The following is a 25,232-nucleotide window of genomic DNA, read 5'->3' as shown; positions in this document are numbered from 1 at the left end:
TGTATATCAGAAATGTTTGCAGCGGAATCATGTGAATACATTTGATCGATATTAACACGAAAGTATATGAACAAATGATGGACAATCTTATGTAAAGAAATTGTCTTGGTAACCGGTAATGTTTGCCGGTAAAACCTATATATACCATTACACTAGAACGGTTATGAGGGTGGTTATATTTGGCGGGAATAACCGTCATTTGAAACGGTATCACCCAACCAACATATCCGTTCGAATGTTTCCGTTCATTTATACACACTTATCTAATAAGTATAAGTTTAATACACATAATAATATAATAAATTATGTTTATAATACTAATAAAATCGTCATGACGACTCCTTTTCCATGTCTAAGTAATTAATTTGAAATTGACCTTAGTCCCATGCATAGGTAAGTCTTGATCAGTGAGAACGCATATAGAAACAAAGTCAACTTTGTTAGGTGTGAGGACTGATAATGGTTGTTAAAAATATTTTATTTTGTTCATTTGCAAATAATGTGCCAGCTTGCAACCTTTTTCATTGATTGCCTATCATCTTAATATTTTATTTTTTTTCCTTTACTTTTCTCCTTCTTATTGGTTATAAATTACAACTCAATTCGCTATGCCCAATTCATCCCAGAAGTTTCCGCTTCTAATTTGTGTAACCATTCCTTCTACACATTCGTTTCTATTTTGTTTCTACTTTCCTGATTGAACCATCTTTTTTACTCTCCTTATACAGTTTTCATCCTTCTTTGATCTCACCAACTTGTTGCTTTTTTCGTGCCATTCTATTTTTGTATTTGATTAACCGATAACATAATTAAATATGGCACCTTCATCTACCAAAGACACAGCCCAAATGAATTTCTTCGACTATATTGCTAGCATAACAATTCCGCTGAAAGAGATCAAATCTGCCACAAACAACTTCGCTGATAAAAATATTATCGCACGAGGTAGTTATGCGCATGTCTACAAAGGGCAGGTCGAGCAATCTGGAGAGTTGATCGACATTGTTGTAAGAAAATGTCTGAAACCAAACGTAAGTGTTGTGGTCAATGACTGTACGATGTATAAAGATCTCAAACACGAAAATATCATCTCTCTTTTTAAGGTTGATGACACGAAGGATCAGGCATTGACCATACACAAGTATGAGGCCAACGAAAGTCTGGACAAGCATCTTGGAGGTTCAACCCTCACTTGGATGCAAAGACTGCATATTTGTGTTGGCATTGCGCAAGCATTACGTTACCTTCATTTTGGTTTAAAAGGTGATGATTGTGTAATTCATGGTAACATCAAAAGTTCAAAAATTTTACTAGGACACAACTGGGAACCCAAGTTACATGATTTCAGATGTGCTGTGAAAGTTAAAAGGTACGAACCTTACATTACTAGTAATTATAATGGCACATCACAGTATAAGGACCCGGCATTCGAAGGCACCGGAGGTTTAACTCATAAATCAGACGTATTCTCTTTTGGAGTTGTGTTATTTGAAGTTTTATTAGGAAGGAAAGCATCCATACCGGACAAACCTGTGTCCTCTTTATTTAAAGCTTTGTGTGGAGGGAAGGCATCTATTTCAGACAAAGATATATGGTATTTTGCTAATCTCGCCAAGCTCCATTATGAAGATAAAAGTTTGGATGCTATGATTGATTCTGATCTACGAAGGCAAATGGACGTTGAATCACTAAACATATTCTCAGAAACAGCATATTGTTGTTTGAAAGAGCAACGAGCAGAACGTCCAGATATGGATCAGATTGTCAACCAACTTGAGAGAGCCTTGGAACTTCAAAAGAAACATCAAAGTCTCGTAAGACCATCAATCCTTGGACTTCCATTTTATACCTTTCATATTTTTATGCCATAACTAATTAACCTAGCTACAACTTTATTAATTTAATTCTTAATATTTCGATCATTTGTATTACAGGTCAATTCTCCGGCTGCAGTTGAAGATTCAACATCCAGTATTATCAAGGTAATTAATCTTCAACAAGATTGAAATGATAGGTGAGTAATAGTGACCCAAGATTGCTACGAGCATAACCAAAATTGAAATGATAGGTGAGTAATAGTGACCCAAGATTACCTGAATCTAGGCTCTGATACCACATATTGTATCCGCTGAACCCAATTAATAAATAGCACCAATAAACTAGAACTTTATTAAGGTTCAACACTTTATGAATGTAAAATTTTAAATTAGAAAAGTACTAGAAGCAAGCCCCCCTGCCGCGATGCGTCCGGGGCTTACAAATTAACACGCCAAAACTGAAGCCTGCGAATCTTAAACCAGCCGACTTGCTTCGGTTGGGTGGTTGTTCGTTTGACGATTTATGAACACCGATAAATCGTCTTACAAGACCGTCTGGTTTATAAAATCTAAAAAAGAAAAATATTACAAATAAATCCAAATGTCTTCAAAAAATATGAAAAAGAAACAACCTTTGTGAGACCCAGGAATTGCCCATAGGCAACCATTGACAACGGTGGCATCTGCTAGGGCTAGTGTATCTAAATGAAATATCTTGATGAGGGACAACTTCATCGCCAATCCCTGGTTGCTGAAATAATAAATAGAACACCAAGTTTGTTTAAGTTTTATATTATTAGATCTGCAAACCAATAGAAAGCGTGTTGTTCAATATAATAGCTTGAATATGTACATTGATTGAACGATCACTGGCCTCTTGTATCCCATTGAGTGTAATGTGCCAGACATTTTATCTGAGCAAGAGACCTTTTTGAAAACAGAATCATGACAATGTAAAGCTATTATATTACATCCTGAATACATTAAAAATGCTATATTTACATTTAGATTATCCATTATCACAAAGATGCTTACATTTAGATTGTCCATTATCACAACAATGCTTGTGGATTCACTATAGCTTATACTTTCACATTAAACATTAAAGGTGTGTATGACCACTGTGAAATGAAATAATACATACTCAGGTATTTAGACTAAAAACAAACCCTTGGTTTCTGCTAAAGTTTGATTCAATGTCACTGCTGTTTATGTACTTGTATCATAAATATTATGTAGAACATTGGGTTCAAATAAAATTATGAATGAATAGAAATGGTTCTTTTATTGAAGTTTGAAAAGAATAAAATTCTTTCAACAACCTCAACTTCTTAAGAAATTCTTCTTTCATTGAAGTCAAACTCCTTCTTGTACTCAAATTTGCCTAATCAGCCCTTAAAACAAAACTGAAGACATCAATCTTCTTGATTATGAGCCTATAATCCAAGACTTTTCATAACATTTTGTTGTTGTGATTCATATCAAACTTCTAATACAAATGCACTTATTTTGACTAAAAAGTCAACCTTTTCTCTTCATCCAAAAAAGCTTAATCAGCAGCAATAAATCTCGAAATCGCCATCAAAACAAAGAAATCCACATAAATGACTCATTCATAATGCAAAACTCAACAATACTTCAAACAAATTAGTAACCCCTGAATCTACCTACCACAAAGATAATACACAATAATCATGTCATCAGTGATCTATAATACGAAAAAAATTACCGTTGTTCGTCGCCATCGTGTGCTCTGTTTGGTTGAAGATGGTGGTCACGTTTTTTTATTCCGGAAATTGTACGGAGGTGCTCATAACCTCTGTCTTTTCCAAAAAAGACAAACCCTAATTTTGACCTATTCTGCAACAATCGTCTTCGAGTTCTGTTAGCTGTGATGTTCTAAGAATAGCAGGGATCTCCGATGGTTACGCTGGAGAAGACTACTCAGATGAGGTTAATTGTCGGTGGTGAAGCCATGGGAGGGAAAGAAAGTGAACTTGTATTGGGGATATGAAGAAGACACATATTTGGAAGAGGCCACACCGCATCAGGGGAAAAACTTACAACTCATAAAGCGGAAAATACAATCCCACATTAACATAGAATACCTTATAAGCAAGAGGTACAATTAGCAACTGCACAAAGCAGTTGCAAATTAGAGTATATATAAATTATTACTCAAGTTACAACACTTAATGCTTGTGTTATCCTATTTCTAAACAACTAGTATTAAGTAGCCCTTGCGTTGCGGCGGGGACGAGCACTAATGCCACACTATTGACAGTGACCACCGACACTGAAGTTGCGGCGTGTTAATGCGAAGAAATTAAACTGAAACGTAAAACATAGAATAAAATAATTAAGTTGATCTAGGACTCGCGCGTTACGATGAACTCGCGTCTATTTTTTCCTGTTTGACAGATTCATTGTAATCTATATATAATATATATATCATAACCACCATAGAAACCATAATGCATACATTACAACAACCATTGCATCAATATGTTGCAAATTATATTTATACAAGATTTTTGGCTAAATTAGTTAGATTATTATATTTACACAACTTTGAATGGATCAAACTGATTGAATATGGTAAGATAATGAAACCATTATTTGATTATGGTAAAACTACTTAAGCACAATTTACAACCATACATGCATACAAAACAGATTGAATTTGGTAAGTTAATGAAACCATTATTTGATTAAGGTACAACCACTTAAGCACAATTTACAACCAAACATACACACAAATGTTCCAAATTAATAGTATATAAATATATATTTATGAATAATAATGTACAAATAACCAAAGAAATGGTACAACTAAAAATAGCATAAACCACCAAATTAATAGTATATAAATTTATAAATAATGTACAAATAACCAAAGAAATAGTACAACTAAAATAAGCATAAACCATAACTAAAGTCATACTTACAACACCATATTACACCAACATATTGCAAAATAATAGTATATAAATAGTACAACTAAAATAAGCATAAACCATAACTAAACTCAACTTTTGTTTATATAAGTAATAATTAAATTATTTTGCTTTCTTATTTTAAAGTAACTATCTACAGGATTTTTAAACGAACATAAGTTTTTGAAACACTAAAACATTTAAAACAAAATACAATATAAAAACAAACATTATATTCTCTTTAATTTGAGTATGGTATTGATATAGTTTTGTTAATTTAAAAAAGAGCAATAACCGAACCATAAACTGAAGCCGAACAGAAATCAACCGAAGTTGAACCAAAATCAACCTAAAACCGAATTAACCGAAAATCAGTTATCAGGTTTTTTTTTGGTACCCTCGGTTAACCAAAATCAGTTAATGGGGTTTTTTTGGTACCCTCGGTTAACCAAATCAAACCATTTATATTTTCACATATTAGTAGGTTTTATACCTTCATTTTCATGTATTTCATGTTATACACCTCCATTTCATAAATTTATAAGCAAAAATTTTTTAGGAAGTCTGGTTTTGGTTATTAACTAAAACAAACCGACACCGGAAAATATAACCATGGAGCCCTTTTCCGATTAAACGAAAATCGAATGGTTAATAAAATGATTAACAAATGACTTTGGTTTTCAGTTTTGGTTTCGATTGAGTCAAATAAAACCGAATCGAACTAAACCGTGCACACCCTTGGTAGAGAAGTGTCTGTGTTTCCTGTCGTATCACGCGAGCACCCTTCTAGTACACCCAAAAATATGAACCGACACAATTTTCTAATTAGTAACCCTTAGGATAGTACACCGTCGGTTAACCAAAATTAACCAAACCGAACCATTCATATTTACGCATATATTTCTATCTTTTATATTTCTAGTTCATGTTGTACACCTCCATTTCATGTATACATACCTTCATTTCATATATTGCTAAACAAAAATTTAAGGCCAAGTCTGTTTTGGTTAACCGAATCGAACTGAAAATCAAAGATTAACTGAACTGGTTAATAAAATTGATTAACCGATGACTTCGGTTTCGTTTCTGCTTTAGTCTGAAAACTAAACCGAACCTAATCGTGCACACACTAGGGAGACAAATGTCTCTGTTCCTCGTCGCATCGTGCAAGCACCCTAGCTTCTAGTACACCCTAAAATATGAACCGATGCAGTATTCTAAATAGTCGTATCCCTTAAGGTTACAGGGTTTCAAACAACGATATATGTACATCAAACCCTTTAACTTTACATATTTACATAACTGACTCTAAGGGGCTGTTTGGTAGCATCTGAATGACATTAAGAGGCTACCTCTTAATGAAATCATTTAAGAGTTTAACAAAGATAATGTACAAGAATGTGACATGTGATGGTTTACCATTCAGATGTTACATCTTATCCAGTCAGACATAAGGTTACCTCTTATTCATTGAGACATAAGGGCCACAAATGATTTCATTAAGAGACATCCTCTGAATGGATTAAGAGGCTACCAAACAGCCCCTAAATATACTTTAAACAATTTACATATTTGACCGTTAACTTTTTTTTCAAGCTTGGTTAACGAATAAGACATTATCACACCCCTAATTATTGATCCAAGCTTGAGTCATCTTCTTGATGACCTTGTTCCATACTTAGTGCAACACATGGTTCTTCTTATTGATATGCTTCACATGAACTTGCTTTACATTTTGAATGCACTTGGTTCATATCACACACAAAGTGTTTCTTGCCTATTGTTTTTTCTTGTGCAGTTGTCTCACACAACTCCACCCCGTATTCATTAATTAAACAAACATCATATATATCACAAGACTCCATTTCATCTTGCATACATTTTTGGATAATCTAGATCACTTAGATTTTTTAATTGCAGTTGTATTAGACAATTGATCTTCTTTCTAATTCAGTCACAAGATTATTCATACCCTTCACATGCTGCTCTCGTATCACACACGAGTGGTCTTCTCCTTGATAAATTATAGATTGTTTGATTGCACCTTCATGGATTGTTTCCGTATCACACGGGTTTTGCTTTAATCGTATCATAAGATCAAGCTTCCACTTACTCTTCCTTATTATGCATGTAGTTATCGAGAGAGAGTTGTTCATCTTTCATTTCAATTTTGGAGAGATTCATTATTCGAAGTTTCTCACACCGGTAACACTAGATTTAAGATGTATCTTTTGCACGGTTGTAAAACAAGGTCTCTAAGGCCGAGTACTCTCCGAGTAGTTGGCATACGGTAGGCTGCCGGACGACTTTCTTAACTCCGCCTAATTACTGGAATCGATCAAACGCGGTCAACCTCGACCAGAATCAGATCTAGTAGGTTAACTCGGACCGAGTTTGATTTAAAAAAAATAAAATAAAACATAATTTTTATGCTTATCATATTAAATAATGAATTTCATTTTCACGTATTTTGTTATAAATATTAGTAAATCGATGTTATTTGACATATATTTTATTTATGAAAACTAATTTCTTTATAATTTAACATGTCTGAGTACTCCCCAAGTACTCTTTGCCTAAGCCGAGTACTCTCAACTCCCCGGTCGAGCGACCATGATCTTTTGTACCCATTTCGTCTTGATAATTTTGATTCCTATTGTTTCTTGACACAAGAGAGTTGTTTTCATTCCTTATCTTGAGATTTTCTCATGCCTCGACCTTGTGACGGGTGGAGTCGACCCGTCCACAATTTCGAAAATGTTATCTGGGGTTCATGTTAATCATTATTGTCACCGTGACTCCTTTTTTCAACATAATCTTTTATTCGAAGGTATTAAGTCTACCAAGCAGTTTCATCTAGTGTCATTTTATTTTGATCATTGTATTGTTTTATGGATGCAACAATTTTTGTACTAAACAAGGTTGATCCTATTCCTATGCTATATGCCCTAGAAGAATTACTGTCCATACTTTGCAGTGAACAAATACACAGATTCTTCATCTTTCATCTACAACTTCTCAAACTCGGTTTTGATTGTTTTAATGGGTTTTTTTTTAACCAATTCTACACTGACATGTCTTGTCTCGAGCGCATTCTAGAGTTCTTTTGCAGTTTTGCAATTTGCAATACATGATCTTCTTTAGTATTGGAAACAAGTATGCAATCGTAGTTCTGTTTTTCTTAACAAATGGTTGTGTCTTTACTCAGTTCAATCATATCCCATACTCCGTTTGCCTCTAGTATAATTTTGATATAGTTTGTAGATTTCAAGATAGGGAATTTGAAATGGGTTAGGAATCCTACATCTTTGTATTGTATCTATACACCCAAATCCCTTTAGGGAATTTGAAGAAGATTCATCAACCAGTTTTTTCAACATTTTTTATTTAAAAAAACAAATATTACTTCGCATTCATTCATACTTCTATTTAGTAGTGAATCAATTAAAAGGGTATTTGAGAACTCAAATGAGAATAAATTTTTTTGTAAGAAAAAAAAAAGAAATTTCAACAAATAAAAATGTTTCATTTTTCTTCATTTAATATTTGTATTTTAAGTTATTGTAAGTGTATATTGATAAGCTTATATAGATCATTAATTTGTAGTTTTTATCATTAATAGCTGACTAAATTAAATGTGTAAATTATTTTCAAAATATATATTTTTTATTAAAAAAATGATTTAGAGTGTAGTATAAATTACGACGTGTATAGGATAAAATGTCTGATAAATTTGAATACTTGTAAGATAAATTTCGAAATGTGTATGGTAAATTTTGATGTGTATAACTAAAATATTTAGTGTGAAGAATGATAGTATTTATGACTATAATAAAAAATAATAATAAATAAGAGAGAAACTATTTTATATTTTATAATTGTTCCCTTTGTATTTTTACTTCCCAATTAAAGTTTCTTTTAAAATGATCTCTCCCTATACCAAACAAAGTAAAATTCATGTACAATTAGAAAAGCAAAACCTGGAAATTGAGAATCCCACCACGTGATTTGATGATTTTCTTTTCATTTTCTTGTTCTTAGCCTTGATCCCAAACTTTTGCATACTCATTTCTTGGATATAGTCTCTGTCGTGGATATGAGTTAGTTTTTTGTGTCAAGTTGATGTAAATCGACTAAAATGCTCTGACTATAATAAATTATTAAAATTGTAATTAATTATCTATTTAATTAAAAGAAAGTGGGACCCAAATAACAAAATAAAACGAAGAACACATAACAGAAGAACTCAACGGAAACAATTTTCTTGAATTCGGAAAATTACACCCCAAAATAATGACCCATAACCTCGCTCACCATACTAATCAAACAAATTCAAACTTTTTCTAAAAGATTCAAACAATTGATAAAAAAACTAATTAAAATATATAAATTTCACTTTTACTAGAAGAATTAGGATTAGATTCCAACTTTCCATTCAATTTCCATGTACACTTCGACTAGCTTTTAGGGTCTACATATTTACACACCTTATTGCCTATTTGGACACCATTCAAGACGCCTCGTATAGACCTATACGAGGCGTATAGCCTTTTTCAATTTCCAAGAGAATCTCTGATTATGTCATATTTTGTCTTATTTGCCTCGTATACGCCTCGTATAGGCCTATACTGGGCGTCTAGGGGAAAAAAGACCATTTAGCCCCTGATTTAGGCCTATACTGGGGGTAAATGATTTAAGTTAACATACAAAAAGAAATGATTTATACAACTGAAACGGTCAAACAAGTTAAAAGTTTGTTTGAGCTTCGTCTACTCAGACCTTTTGATTAAATTCTCATCCTTACTATCATCTAGCCACTTATATTTCTTCCAACATATAACGTTGCAGGTGGAAGGTATGGATAACCTAAAAGTTCCACTAAGCGAAATAATAAAGGCGACCGATAACTTCTCAGAAAAATATTTCAAAGGCTTAGGCGGATACGGCACAGTGTACGTAGCTGAACTCCCGTGCTTTGATGGCATTGGACCTGTTGCTATTAAACGCACCAACAAAAGAAGAGACAAGGAAACAGAAATAAGATTCATGGCAGAAGTGGACATGCTTATAAAAGCTAAGCATGACAACATAGTCTCACTTCTTGGCTTTTGTGATGAAGCTGATGAGATGATTCTTATCTGCGAGTACGCTTCAAACGGAAGCCTTGATAAGTATCTGGGAAATGGTAGTACGACGAGCTTTACTTGGAGTCGGCGTTTAAATATATGCCTTAATATCGCGCAGGGATTACATCACCTTCACAACGGTTTACCCGGCGAAAACACGATAATACATCGTGATATTAAAAGTGATAATATATTATTGGATGATAAGTGGGTGGCCAAGATTGCTGACTTTGGCCTCTCAAAGTTACACAAAGGAGATAAAAAACACAGAACCTTTGCTACCAACAAACGTGTAGGGACTATGTTTTACGCAGATCCAGAATATATGAAAAGAGGTGGTAAGTTGAAAAAGAAATCAGATATTTACTCGTTTGGAGTTGTGTTATTTGAAATCCTATGCGGGAGGTTGGCATATGATAAAGATTTCATTGGGATGGGGGGGCTTCCAGCAATAGCACGAAATTGCTACAAAGATGGAAACTTAAAGCTATTGGTAGATCCAAAAATAAAGGAAGCTCGTGAAAACGTATTTACACTAAATGGAGGGGTGAATCAAGTTTCTATAGATAAATTTTCAAAAGTTGCATATAAATGTTTGGCACAAAGTCAAGACGATCGTCCAACAATAGAATACGTCATCAAAAAACTCAAGAAAGCTTTATACTATCAAGTACGTAGCTCTTTCCAAACTATGTCTTTTTTTTTCTTTTTTTTTATCTCTCATCATATTAATAATCTGTAATAGTGATCGAATAGTATACTCATCCGTTGCCGTTTCAAAGAAAAAACATGCATTGATGTACGTCGATGTTAGTTTGTGATATATATACACATGTATATAACAAATATATGTAAAATACAACAAATCTATGACAGTGTAATGGATCTATATGTTTGATTTTAGGGTTATGTCATGTACGTGCATAACAGATTAGAAAAAAAAACCATTGACAAAAGAATTGAATGTCTACTTATGATTACATTTAAATATTTTAATTATTAGGTTGATAGTTCTTATCGATATGCATATTAATACTTTTAATTACCAGCTAAAAATGGTGTATAATTGAATATATAAATTCATTTTGTTTATACATTACAGGAGAACTACAAGGATAGCCTTCATATTTCCCTTGATGACATGAAGTCAGCAACAAAAAACTTCAGCAAAATCATTGGAGAAGGAAGACACTGGAAGCAATATAAAGGAGAAATCAAACATGGTAACAAACCTAGCACCATTGTAGCAAAGCGGTGGGATCGCAATTCTCCTGAAGGTCGTTATCAATTTTTTACCGAGCTTAAAATTCTTTATGAGAACAAGCACGAAAATATCATTTCTCTTGTCGGCTACTGTAATGAAAAGGGTGAACACATAATCGTCTATCAAAATGCGCCTAATGGAAGCTTGGATAAGCATTTGATCAACGCTAGTCTTACATGGATTAGACGACTCAAGATATGCATAGATGTCGCAAAAGGATTAGAGTTTCTTCATACAAGTGTTTCAATGATGCATAGGGACATCAAAAGTTCTAGTATTCTATTAGATGGTGATTGGAAGGCTAAAATTTCCAATTTTGAGTTGTCCACCCCACTGTCTGACACGAAGCCAATTGAGCATGTCACTGATGATAATGCTTATCGTTCCCTGAGCTACGTTTCGAAAAATGATCAAGAACAGGGTTATTTAACAAGAGAGTCGGATATATACTCATTAGGTGTGGTTTTAAAGGAGGTGTTGTGGGGGAGATTGACGGATCCCACTGACCGTGGCAGTCATCATGTCGTCCACAACGGACAAGAAATTCTTGATGGCCTAGTGTTACTAGAGGGTATGGAGGAACAAATTGATCGTAAATCGTTAGATACATTTGAAGATATTGCCGGTTTATGCTTAGCCTATAGGAAATATCGACCACGAGTAACGGAGGTGATAACAAAACTTGAGAAGGCACTGAATCTTCAAGTGAGTTTTAACACTTTTCTCTAAATTAACTTTTTTGTTTCCTTTCAATACATTTATACTAACTCCTAATGTTTATTAAATATTAAATAAAAAATGAATCCAAACCTATTAAACAACTGGTTGTTAAACTATATGTCTTGGAAGATGAACGCAGGTTGAATCAGTTAAAATTTCAAGATAAGCTGTGACTGTTTCGTACATGAAAGCCAATATTCTTGTTAAATATATATATATTTTTTTATTTTTCAAAAAGGGCTCACATTTAATAGGAAAAAAATATACATATTTTTTATTTTAAATTATTGTAATATAAAATTAAACCGTTTAATATGGGCTCACAAAATAGTATCATCCAGATTTCAAGCATGGCAAAGATGTACGAGTCTCCTGAAATGAAAAAGGATCTGGACGACGTATTCTCCAAAGGAATTCTCCTTAAAGACGACAAAATGGTAATTAACTTCTCATATCTCATTTCACTTAACTTTATACAAAATCGATCTCAATTTTATGTGCTCCATGACAGCTAAATAATCGAAGCTTAATAAAATAAAATAGGTGCCCGTTGGTTAGTTTATATCACTTTCTAAATCTTTTAAAGCAAAATGGATATTTAACTATCAAGTGTTTTCAAAGGTTCCCAAAATCATAATGCTTTCACAGCTAAAACAAATAAAATGTACAGCTCTTTTTTTAAATTCTAAATAACTGTAATATAAAACTAAATCGTTTTATATGGGTTCACAAAAATTATCATCCAGATTTCAAGCATGACAAAGATGTACGAGTCTGCCGAAATGAAGAAGGATCTCGACGACATATTCTCCAAAGGAATTCTCCTTAAAGACAACAAAGTGGTAATAATTTCCTCATATATCATTTCACTTAACCTTTTAATGTGAATACTTCCTTATTGACTTAGCTTTGTACATGACAGCTTGATAATTAATCGAAGCTTAATAAGATAAAATAAGCGTTTGCTGGTTAATTTATATCACTTTCTAAATCTTTTAAAGCAAATGGATATTTAACTATCAAGTGTCTTCAATGGTTCCCAAAATCATAATGCTTTCACACTTCACACTGAACTTGTGTTTGATTCATTTTGTTTTGTATCTAGTGGCTTTCACTTGGCAGTAATGGAGAAAGAAACGAATTGATTTCCGCAAGAAACTTTTCATACAAAAACTGCAGCTCACTTAAGTGGCGATCTAGTCAGGATTCAAGGTTTGTATCGTTTTCTACGTGTATTTGTATCTCTGTATCATAAAAGAAAAAAAACTGCATGTAAACTTTAGCATTATAAGTATATTAGATATCAGTGGCATGCTGATTATCAGTTTAGCTACCTAGCACAGAGCATGAACTGATTCATCTATAAACATGCAGGTTTCCAAGAGTAGCAGAGATTATTGATGTTTCAAATTTGAAGATTCAAATCAAGATAAAAACTCAGTTTCTACCTCCAAGTGGTAATCAAAAGGTTCATCTCATCTTTAGATTTTGGGGTCCAAGAAAATCTCAAGCTAAACGGATGTATGTAAATCTGAAGTACAAAATGGGGAATGAAACCTTACATACATATTTTGCAACATGGAGAGAAGATGGGTGGATGATGATTGAATTGTTTCGATCTTTGAATCATAAGGAAGATACTCATTTTGAGGTTCAATTGGAAAGCATGTCACGCGGTTATTGTGGAAATAGTTCCATATACATTGAAGGCATTGAATTTCAAGCCGTTGAAAATGCAAGTTTGGAAATAATCAGTTAATGCAAGGTTTTCATATCTACAATAAATACAAATTTATAAAAGTGTTTAAACAATTATGCAGGTGAGTCATGAAGATAGCAAGAGGTTAAAGGAAGTCCCAAATGTCTTGATAGAAAACTCCAATATGGATAAGGTGCATGAAACATTTCTCAGTTAACAAGGAAAATATTGACTCTTGTTATGATTATATAGAACTCTTAATTGTATGCAGGAAGAGAAAGAAGAGATGATGCTTTCTGCAAAAAAGGTTGTCCGCACCAATTCTTATTCAATGGGCCGATACCTTGGCAGGTTTGCCTTTTGAACTATTCTCATGATAATAAAATTCATCTTTTAAATGATATTATTCTTGTTTATTACCAAATGACAAGATAATATCAAGTAAATGTCAATAGATGGATTTTAAAAGTTTTATATCTCAAATGTGGTTTTATAAGACTAGCTAGAAAGAAATTATTATATCTTAAGAAGTACTTGATGAACTATATGATGTCACACGTGCAAGCCAGATTTAGCACAATCAAGCCCAACCGTCTGAACCAATTCATAGTCCAACCCACTTTAATGCCCCCACTTGGATTACAGGGAAAAGCTAGGCGAACATATGTACGGAGCGCGTATGTATAAATCACACCAAATACATCAAGATTCAATCAAATTTAGTGGGGCGATTGAGTTTAAACGACACCAACTATTTCGTATAAGGTACAAGATTCAGAGACAAATATTGTCAGCAGATACGAAAAATGCGTGTTACCTTGTGTTCAAGCTTTCAGAAAAGTGTCGCGGGTTGCATGCTCCGGTGCTAGTACGGGATTTTTCCCACACAAAAAAGAGAGAAATTCTTTATTTTAGATCCCCACACCCAACGAGTTTACATGATGGTGATTGGATTCCAAAAAAGAGGAACGATGGATGGATGGAGGTTATCATCTGGATATTTAAGTCGAGTAACGAGATTAAACATGATCATCTTTTTGTTGATTTGAAATTGACAACTTATGAAGGAACTATGTCAGGACTTATTGTACGTGGCATTGAGTTTCGTCCAATCTAAGTACATTCGAGACCGATAAGATTGGAAGTAGCTGTGTTTTAGTAGCCATTTAAGTGCTTTGAATAAGTCTAAATAAGTTCTTGGTCGGATGTTGCTGAATTGATCATAGTTGGTTTCATTTGTTTTGTTTCTGTTGTAAGTTATATATTTAATCCTTTTTGACGTTTAAGTACGTTCAGTAAAATAAAAGCAGCGTTCTGCCACATTATAATTCAGTTCATTCACTCTCAATTATTCCAACATTGTGTTATTACTTATTAGAGCCGCTAACCATGTAGAAACCGGACTCCACATAAGTGGTGTGTTGTATCAAAATCAAGGTTCTCTCTCGTACAATGTGTCTAAAGTTTAGTTGATAACTTAATTTTATTTAACTTTACGAATTCTAGTTTTGTTTTATTTTTATTTGATCTCCATTGATCTTAACATAAAAAACTATCAGAACAAAGACAATCAAATTTATGCCAAATAAGCCACATACGCCCATTTAAAGATTCCTAACAACACAAGTTCCTAAATTGAGCCAAAAGTTGGCCTAGTTGAAATCTCAACTCAAATCACATCTATCTTATCTATAGTATATACTATATTTTTATACGTGCAATATTGGCAATGTTTTAAATATCGGTATAAACTGGCTGGTAATACCGGATAGCTGAAACGTTTAAGGCGGGTAAAACGAGGAAACGTCATAAGGTCTAAACCGCCGGTTAAATCCGGTTACACCGGTTTACAAAATCTTCAAAATTTATTTTTGAATTTTGGATTTTTATGGAATGATGTAATTTTGAATTATTTTTTGAGTTGATGTTACATTTTTTGCAATCAAGTCTTATAAGGTTAACTAGTCAATCTAGTTGAACCACCTAATATAACCTATTTCAACTGATTATACTATTTTAAGCCTAACACTACTAGAAAATCTGAAACTTCTTACACCAGTTTTCCTAGGAAATGCGTCATAAAACTGGCTTTTCTACGCATTTATGACAAACACCTGATGTAGGAAAACAACTCGTAGGAAACCCGTTTTCAACACATTTCCTACGCAACTTCCTACACATTTTCTACGAAATTACTATGTCGCAAATTGCTACGAATCTCCAACAATATATTTAATTATTATCTTTTAGGATTTTTTTTTTTTTGCTACACATTTTCGACCCAAAAAAAAAAAAACAAAGTAGTTAACAAATTTTAATACAACATTATTTGTGGCCCACTTCCTACAAATAAATTAGAACTGTTGTTACAAATTTCCTAGGAAACTGAGTATTTTTTGTAACCCACTTCCTACAAATAAATTAAAAGTGTTGTTACAAATTTCTGAGGAAACTGAGTATTTTTTGTGACCCACTTCCTACAAATAAATTAGAAGTGTTGTTACAAATTTCCGATGAAACTGAGTATTTTTTGTGACCAATTTTCTACAAATAAATTAGAAGTGTTGTTACAAATTTCTGAGAAAACTGAGTATTTTTTATGACCCATTTCCAACAAATAAATAAGAAGTGTTGTTAAAATTTCCTACGAAAGCTGAGTCAGCAATTGTGACAAATTTCTGACAAAATAAAGAACAAAGGTCTATTATTTTTTACCATTTTTCGACAAAAGCTTTTTATGTTGTGACACATTATCGATGGCGAAAAATTCCAGAACTGTAATACCAAAAACCTGTTTAACAAAATTCACCGAAGTTACAATGACATAAATTCAAAAATCATGTGTCACAACGCAAGTTCCAATATGTTTAAACCGTAAGCTAAATACAATTCAACGAAATTCTAAAAAGATATCAAAAACTACAACTAACTAGAGGGAGGACGCCCATTCTTCATAAATTATTGAAGTCGTTTTTGAAGTTCTTCCCTTGCTTTCGTTGCAAGTAGATTCCTTTCTTCTTCAAGACGAGATGCAAGTAGATTCCTTTCTTCTTCAACCCGAGCTTCAAGATCTACCATTCGGGTTCGCATAACTTGAGCCTAAAAAGTTGTTAAAATATATATAGTTATAATTAGTAAATACATTATATAAAGAAACGTTTGAGGCAAAAGAAAAGGTGTTTATGAGTATGCACGCATAAGCCCGCACCCACGCCTTCACGCACTCACCCACCCACACACACACACATACATACTAACTAGGGTATTCATGATTTGGTAAAACCGCGAATCAAACCGTTAGATATCTACCTCAAAAGAGCGCTTTCGTTCACCTGAGCTTTTCTACCTATGTTGGAATGTGTTATTAAAAAGCTAATAAAATTGCAGATATCTTGATTCAATAATGCTCAAACAGGACCAATTTATATAAGAGTGAGTTTAATCATGAATGAATCTGCTAACCGACAGTCCCGTTTGAGCTTATTGTCAAGAATCAAGAACAAAGTGCACATACCGAGGAAGTTGAAAACGGCTCCCATTTGAGCTTTGAGCATACCTATTGACAATGATAAATAAAATGGAGTCATAGCATTTTACAAATATCTTAATAATATTATGTTTGTAATTATAACCCAACCTACCAAACAAGTTGTTACCAGCAGTTGTTGATCCATTACATACATACATACATACGTACGTACGTACGTACGTACGTACGTACGTACGTACGTACGTACATACATACATACATACATACATACATACATACATACATACATACATACATACATACATACATACATACATACATACATACATGTATACAAATGCACACTTAATAACAAATATAATCACATCCACATACACATATAGATACAAACATGCATATACGTACACATACATACATACATACCCACATACACAAATACATATATACATACTCACATTATACTCATATCGATACGTCCACATAGTTACGTACATTTAATATTTAAAATAAGAATAATTATATAGGTTGTTTCTTATACATCTGTGACAAATCCTTAAAGGTCGTAAGAAATGTGTCACAACTTGCAATGGATTTAAGTATTTTGTCATAAAAGCGTAGGAAATTGTATTCATACATGGATTGTTTCCTACGCCTTTGTGACAATTATATTTAAAAATAAGCATTTTGTCATAAATGTATAGGAATATGTTTATTTTATAACTATTATATACTAGTTTTATTATTATTATTTAACCTTTTGTAGATTATTTGTGACAGAACTGTGACGCAACTGTCAATTAATTAGGAATTTCTTATTTTTTGTCAGAAACTTGTCACAAGTTGTGACGGAATTCCGACGGATGGTTTAAGTTAATTAAAAAATAAATATTTCGTCATAAATGTGTAGGAAACGATATTATTTTCCCTTATTCTTTTGGCTTACATAAATATTTATTCGGTAAAAAATAATAATTAACCTTTTGTAGATTATTTTCGACAGATTTGTGACGCAACTGTCAATTAATTAGGGTTTTCTTATTTTTCGTCACAAATGTGTAGGAAACGATATCATTTTCCGTTGTTTTTTTTTTTTTTTTTTGTTTTGTAGGTTATTTCCGATGTATTTGTTACGCAACTGTCAATTAATTAGGGTTTTCTTATTTTTCGTCATGGATGCATCAAAAATTTGTAACAAAATCTTGAAATTTTTTTTGTAGGAAATTCGTCATAAAAGCGTAGTAATCTGTGACGAAAAAATTTGTATAGGAAATTTCTGTAGAAAATTGTACTTTTTTCTCGTAGTGTAATCTAGTATGGTTTAAAAACTCATTTTTGGAACACTGAATATAGGGGAACTACACTAAAACCAATTAAAGTAAGACGTCATCTGATCATCAACAATGAGTGGACAAGCGTGACTTTTATCAGCAAGATGACCTTTTTTAGCAAAGTTGACTTTTTTAGTGGTCTGACTTTTTAAATCTTGCAAAATCCAGCCTTATTTCCATCCCGAGTTTCTTTTAAACTAAACTAACGAGGCTAAGGGGTATAGAGGGCATTAGATACCTTGGATGGTGGATGATGTGTTACATCACCCCTGTTGCCCCTTAACACTCTGACGGTAGTTTAAATTTTGGAAAAGTTTGATTTACCATTTTTTTCCTGAAACGTTGCCCCTATAAAGTTTTTCTAGATCTGCCACTAGCCACAGTCTAACCAGGTCGTAAAGTTACTAGCTAAAGGCTGTTGTATTCTACTTATGTTGGTTCAAGGAGTAATATTAAGTTAGAAAGTAGTAGTTAGACATTAATATCTTGCAGTTTTCACAAGGTAGCAGATTTGATGATCAAAATAAAGACAAGAACTCAACTTTTATCTCCAAATATGGTTTCTGGGGTCCATCTAGTCTTCAGATTTTGTGATTTTAAACCCGTGTCTGGCAACCCCATGTATGTTAACCTAAAGTATAGAATGGGGAGCAAAACCGTACATGCATATAATTCAAAATTGAGAGATGATGAGTGGATGATGATTGTGTTGTACCGATTCTTGAATCAAAAGGAAAATGTCGTGTTTAAGATTCTACTAGAGAGCATTTCACCATACTAATGCAAAGATGATGCAATCTATGTCGAAGGCATTGAGTTTCGAGCAATTGACAATGCAAGTTTGCATATATTCTCATTCTAGATTCTTTGCGTTATATTTTGTAATGAAGGTGATGCAGGGAGAAAACATATTCCATGCTCTAACTTATATGTTTATAGCAGAGTTAAATGTTTGGTTGGTCCCTGTGGTTTGCGAAAATTGCAGACTTAGTTCTAATGGTTCACTAATTACACACTTGATCCCGGTGGTTGTAATTTTTGCACTCGTGTGGTCCTTATCACTAACATTTGTTATGTTTTCCAGTTAAGTCCATGTTAAATGACCAAAATACCCTTGTTTAGGATAGAAAATAGTGTTTTGTTAATCTCACGTGTGCATGTAAGGCTCTATATAAAGCCATTGTTTATTAAATAATATCAAGTTTTTCTTTTCTGCAAACTTCCTCCATCTTCACGTATCATATTCACATTTAAATATTTTGTGCATTTAAATTACATACGTAAGTGTGAGTTTGTGTAGAGTGTGAAAGGTGCCTGAACCAACATTTGGTATCAGAGCCTAGGGCTCGTAGGACACGGGTTTGAAGAATGAAGGAAGCCTCCGCCGCCGGCGGTGTGTCGGTCGGTGGAGGGCAGTCGTAAACGAAGGTGTTGTTTTGGGGTTGTTTAACAGCGGAAGACGAAGACTTTATGGTGTTCGGGTTAGCCGTTGTTGCGGGTGAGACCCGGTTGAGATAACGGGGGTGACCGTGATGAATATCAGTGTTCGTGGCTGTTAGTGATGTCCAAAGGAAGAAGATACTAGGCTGTTCGGTTGTTAGTTGTGGGTTTGCGCAGTTGGTATACAACCGGTGATAACAGTAGATGGTGAGAACGGGTACCTTGACCAGATTGTTCGTGATAAGAGGAGATTGGCGTGTTGCGTGAAAAGCAAGCAGAAAGGATTCGTCAAAGCAGGTGGCTTTGGATTCGCTTCGTTTAGTAGTTGAAAGAAAACGGTATAAGTTGTTGGCTTTGTTTTCTTTGCCGATGGAGTGGCCTTTTGAACAAGGGAGATCGAAAAAAGGTAAAGAAAAAATACGGTGTAACATTATGGTGTTGGAGTTCAAATCGGGTGACTCGGATGTGGCCGTGGAAAGGTCGTTGATCTGTGATGAGTCAAGATGTGAATGAACGATTCCAACAGGATGCCATGTTACATGTTACAAGTGTAGTGGTTTTAATTCAGGATGATCATAGACGAATTTGGACGTGGTCGAGGTGAAGACCGGGGTGTCCGGGATAGGTCGAGTAGAAGAAGACTTTGGGCGTGACCGAGGTGAAGGTTGGGAGTCTGGTAGAAGTCAAGATGGTTCGAGAGAAGACGGTGATTCGAGTATCGTGAACGAGTGGCGTAAATAAACCGATTAAGGGGGTGATTGTTCGATTAAATCGGTTCATTTACGGTTCAACGGCTCAACGAGTCATGGGTTCATGGGTTGATGATTTTGGATACGGGTCAAATGTAGCCCTAAATTGCAGCAGAAGATATCCATCTTAATTGTACATGTATTATTATAGGTTAATTAGTTACACTTAGTAGTTATGTTTGACCGATTATTATGGAGGTGAATTGGGTTGAAGAGTGGGTCACGTACAAGTTGTTTAGGATAGAAAATAGTGTTTTGTTAATCTCATGTGTGCTTGTAAGTCTCTATATAAAGCCATTGTTTATTAAATAATATCAAGTTTTTCTTTTCTGCAAACTTCCTCCATCTTCACGTATCATATTCACATTCAAATATTTTGTGCATTTAAATTACATACGTAATTGTGAGTTTGTGTAGAGTGTGATAGGGGCCTGAACCAACACTAGAGGTCTTTTAAGTTCGAATAGCAGGTTACGCAATAAACATAACTCAGCCACAACATTTGCCACACCCCCGTATTTGGCCTTAGCACACTAGAGCGTCAAATAGTTGATTGTCGTTTAGAAGACCATCAAGAAGATTTCTTCCAAAGTAAACACAATATCTAGTTCTAGATCTGCGAGTATCAGGGCATCCAACCCAGTTAGCATCAATGAAGGCGCGTAATGAATCATCCTGTGAGGGTTCGAGATGAAGTTTAAAACAAGTACCCTGAATATATTGAATGATATGTTTGAGTGCATTCCAGTGATTGTTTTGGTCAAAAATCACACAAGGATAATGTAACCAAATTTGATTTTTGTGAGGTTAGATGCTTGGTTAAATAAACAAATGTATGAACGAATAGAAAATAAAATCAACGATGAACACCGAGGAAAAAGCCCTTGATCAATGAATGATCTGCGGCATAAAACACCTCGGGTGATGGAAACTACCGATCACCAAATGTATTGCAAAAGCAAAAATAATGATCCTTGTACAATTTCGGAAGAAAACAAGCTCAATACAATGGATTGCTAGTGTGAGTGTGTGTATTTCGCCAACGAATATCAGAGAGTTATGTGTTTTTAGTGTTGTATTCGACCTCTGCCTAAAATGAGCTTATTTTCCCCTTTAAAGACAGAAAAATATCAAGTAACTAACTTTCCGAAAAATATGCAAGTCACCCATGTTCTCCAAAACGGTTATTTTTCATCAAGCACGTGCCAATATGAAGCATATTCGACGAGATTCCAGTAAAGACTAAGTCCATGTCGTCCATTACCTGTGTATAAGCATTAAAAACGTGACAATTGTTAAAAACATAAATAATAGTAAGAATCCTGGATCCTCAGACTCCCTGCATTATCTGTTAAGGATCCGTGATCCATGCCCAGTCTCAGGATAGATGATCCTTAGCATAAAATCCATGCCCTAACAATGATCATCGATGCAAAATGAGTCGTTTTTCACGCAAATTTGTTGCACATCATAAGTGATGTCAGGTCGGACACATATTTTAATGCATCCGCCAAACTATTGTATAGAGTTGGATTTTCGAATTTCGGGTTGGATGAGGCACCCATTTTCGGGTTGATTTGCAAGTTTACATTCTGATGCGCTCAATAATATCTACAACATAAGACTGTTGGGATTATAGAGGGTGTCCCCAATTTGTGTCACCGAAATGCCTAAGAAATAACTTGGGGTCCTAAATCTTTCATGGCAAACTCACTTGCAAGAGAAACATGTAACCCGTAAAGCATCCAAAGAGGTGGTGAGAATGATATTATCCACATATATGAGAAGATAAACAATAATGAGTTATCACATTTAAGTTGGGCGAAAACCCATGTTAGTGACAAAATATGTAAATCATTGGTACCCGTGTCGTGGAAACAAGAGTGTTTTGAGTCGAGAGGGGTTGGAGAGAATGGGTCAGTTGGGCCGATGAAGAAGTGGGGTGGTAACGACTTGTGGGGGTTCGATCCTGAGCCGCACCCTGATTTTCATCCGGCTGTTCTTTCAGCGAGGCATCTCGTGTAGAGGCAGTATGGTTTCCGGGGGAACTTCGTAACCAAGTCTGACCAACCCAACGCGGGTCTGGTTAAGAAAACGTAGTCTGGGCAGATCTTGACTAGGACCGCCATATAGGCGGTGTGACATTGAGTCACTCAAAAAGAAAGTCACCGTTAAAAAAAATTAATTTACATCGGGAAGCTAGTAAGGCAACCTAATCTTCGAAAACCAAGACATTTATGGATTAATTATATTATAAATACAATAAAACCAAGACTTGTATGGATTAATTAAGTATATTATAAATACAAATTGTAATATAAAACCAATACTTTTGAGCTATTGGTATGCGAGAATTGATTATAATAGATATAAAAAAATTTACATCCGGAAGCTAGTAAGGCAACCGAATCTTCGCACATAAAACCAAGACTTTTATGGATTAATTATTATAAATATATATCTTCAAAAAAAATTATTATAAATATAAAATACTTATAATGTGATTTGTGCATAATTTTCCCTGTCGTAATAGATTTAACGTTGATTTCATTTTATTTAAACCTGATACGAATCCTCAACAGGTCTGAAACCACAATTCACCATACCACCTTGAGCGTGAATGAGAAGGAGGGCAGGCCTTTAGAATTCATTTACTTTGTTTGAGCTCGATGAAAATGTGTCCATAGACCTTAACGAAATTTCTAGCAAATTGAGTTAACACCTAAATAATTGAAATTTCTAACAAACTGGTGTTTCTAACTAAACATAATGGGCTAATTTCTAACAAACTGATGATTTTATGAGTATACTATTTAAAGAAAATTATAATATATGTATATCGAATTTAGAAAAAACATGCCCCTCGTAATCATGGATCCTGGCCGGTGGTCCTCCCCACCCACCCTAGGGCCGCCCCTGATGAGAAGTATTAACATCCGATCAAGGTCACGACAGCTGGGCATAGAAGAGGGTTCACTAAGGAGGGCAATGGTGTGAGCCAAATGCGGCCAAAGCCAATTTGTTCAAAGATCTACCTAAGCATTCAATTTAAAATATTTTTATTATACTATTCAGTTTACTAAGTAAAATAATTTTTCTTAAATAACTTTTCACCGTTTGTCATCATTAGTTTAAACAAAAAAAGGAAACATATGTTGGAAAATTAGTGAATGAATATTTAGTTAATTTATAATTAAGTGAAATTATAATTAATAGTTAACGGAGAAACGATTGAGGATGATGTGCTAATGTCGTTTATCTTGATAATGGAGAACGACTGAGGACGATGTACTGATAATGAAGAACGATTAAGGATGTTATGCTAATTATATAGTGTTGTGCTGATTATATTTTTTGTGGTGGTTCCTACAGGTTGGTTCGATCATGGATATGTTAAAAAATTCAAAGTTTGATTTGAATTAAACTTGCATGGATTTAGGGATTAATTATTTTTAATTAGTTATAAATAAATATGGTGAAAAGGTCTAAATTACCCCTAAACTAATTTTTATTTGAGGGACACTTGTCAATTATGTGTTGGTTCTTACGGTTCTTACAAACATAAGTGTTTGTATTTGATCTCATTTCTATAATTAATAGTTAAACTCTTTATAGGGTGAAACTCTTGAGTAGAGTTTTATTTTATTTTTATTATTATTTTTTTTTACAACTACAAGCATACCATTACACTAATAATAGTGATACCGACGCAATGCGGGTGGTAAACTAGTAGTTAGGCTTAAATTTTAAAACATTTTCTTAAAGACTAAATTGTCCTGTGAGAAAGACAAACTATTTTTAATGTCGTATGAGAAAGACAAACTATTTTTAATTTTTATAGTTCCCTCGCACCAATAATTAAGGTCAACGATTTCCCAAGCCTCCCCACTCTCCTAGATCTACTACACAAGTGAGGAAACGATTGGACTATCGTGAATAGTCTTCAGGCATACCTTCCCGTTATTCGGTAGCCCTCCGATCTTTTGCCTTCTTCATACTGCTATCACCAGAGATTCTTTCTGGCAGTTTTCTCTGAGCTAAACAGAGCAAGGTACAATGTTCATTTCATGAGTTTCTGTTTTGTATATGCATTTAGTTTGGAAAGTTTCTTCGGTTTTTTTGAGTATTGATTACAAGTACTCGAGTTAGATTGGCAAATGATCTGATTTTTATTCTCTTGTGTTTGTGTTTAATACTGTAATCATGCATCATTTGGACATTTTATGTAGGGGTGCTAAGCCGGTCGTGTTTGCGGGTTAGCAGGTTCAACCCGAGCCGAATCCGAAAATTGTAGACGAGCCGACCCGAACCGAACCCGAAAATCGTGAACCCGAACACGACCCGAATATTCACGGGTTGATCCGAACATGACCCATTTAACCTGATTTTTTTTATTTTTTTAGTTTTTTTTCTACAAATTAATATATTAAGATTAAAATTTACTAAAAAACACAATTATAATATAAATTGCACACCCAATTTAATTTATGACGTAAAACATATAGTTATAAGTAAAATACACACCCCATTTAACTTATGACGTAAAACATATAATAAAAAATATAATACAATATAAATTGGTTAAACGGGTCAACCCGCCAACCTGATCAGGTTGACCCAAACCCGACCCATTTAGCTAAATGGGATCGTGGGTTCAACATGA

At 34.0% G+C, this 25,232-nt stretch overlaps 3 protein-coding genes across 4 annotated transcripts in view; 2 read left to right on the top strand and 1 right to left on the bottom strand.

The window, feature by feature from the left end:
• Positions 1-625: 625 nt before the first annotated feature.
• LOC110883969 lies at positions 626-14,897 on the top strand. Of its 2 annotated transcripts, none has more exons than XM_035976228.1 (11): positions 626-1,814; positions 1,935-1,982; positions 9,602-10,549; positions 10,982-11,848; positions 12,205-12,300; positions 12,610-12,705; positions 12,969-13,075; positions 13,238-13,331; positions 13,684-13,755; positions 13,834-13,913; positions 14,208-14,897. In XM_035976228.1, exons 1-11 carry the CDS (start codon positions 816-818, stop codon positions 14,677-14,679), a joined length of 3,879 nt encoding a protein of 1,292 aa, XP_035832121.1. In that variant the 5' UTR covers positions 626-815; the 3' UTR covers positions 14,680-14,897. The 2 variants fall into 2 exon arrangements, with proteins under 2 accessions (XP_035832121.1, XP_021987328.1); XM_022131636.2 differs by having other exon boundaries at positions 13,238-13,598.
• On the bottom strand, positions 2,153-3,912 carry LOC110883984 (phytanoyl-CoA dioxygenase 2-like). Its single transcript, XM_022131654.2, has 3 exons — positions 3,547-3,912; positions 2,671-2,776; positions 2,153-2,568 (listed from the first exon to the last, which is right to left on the bottom strand). Exons 1-3 carry the CDS (start codon positions 3,560-3,562, stop codon positions 2,403-2,405), a joined length of 288 nt encoding a protein of 95 aa, XP_021987346.1. The 5' UTR covers positions 3,563-3,912; the 3' UTR covers positions 2,153-2,402.
• A 9,547-nt stretch (positions 14,898-24,444) lies between the features above and the next one.
• LOC110933960 overlaps positions 24,445-25,232 on the top strand; it is a 39,462-nt gene continuing 38,674 nt past the window's right edge. The window contains exon 1 of the mRNA XM_035989757.1: positions 24,445-24,620. The gene's annotated coding sequence lies outside the window, so the exon portion shown is untranslated. The remainder of the gene's footprint in view (positions 24,621-25,232) is intronic.

This window comes from Helianthus annuus, chromosome 1 (genome assembly GCF_002127325.2).
Source record: "Helianthus annuus cultivar XRQ/B chromosome 1, HanXRQr2.0-SUNRISE, whole genome shotgun sequence".
Classification (NCBI taxonomy): Eukaryota; Viridiplantae; Streptophyta; class Magnoliopsida; order Asterales; family Asteraceae; genus Helianthus; species Helianthus annuus.
The sequence above is the reverse complement of the archived record's forward strand: the minus strand, read 5'-3'. Positions and strand labels throughout refer to the sequence as shown.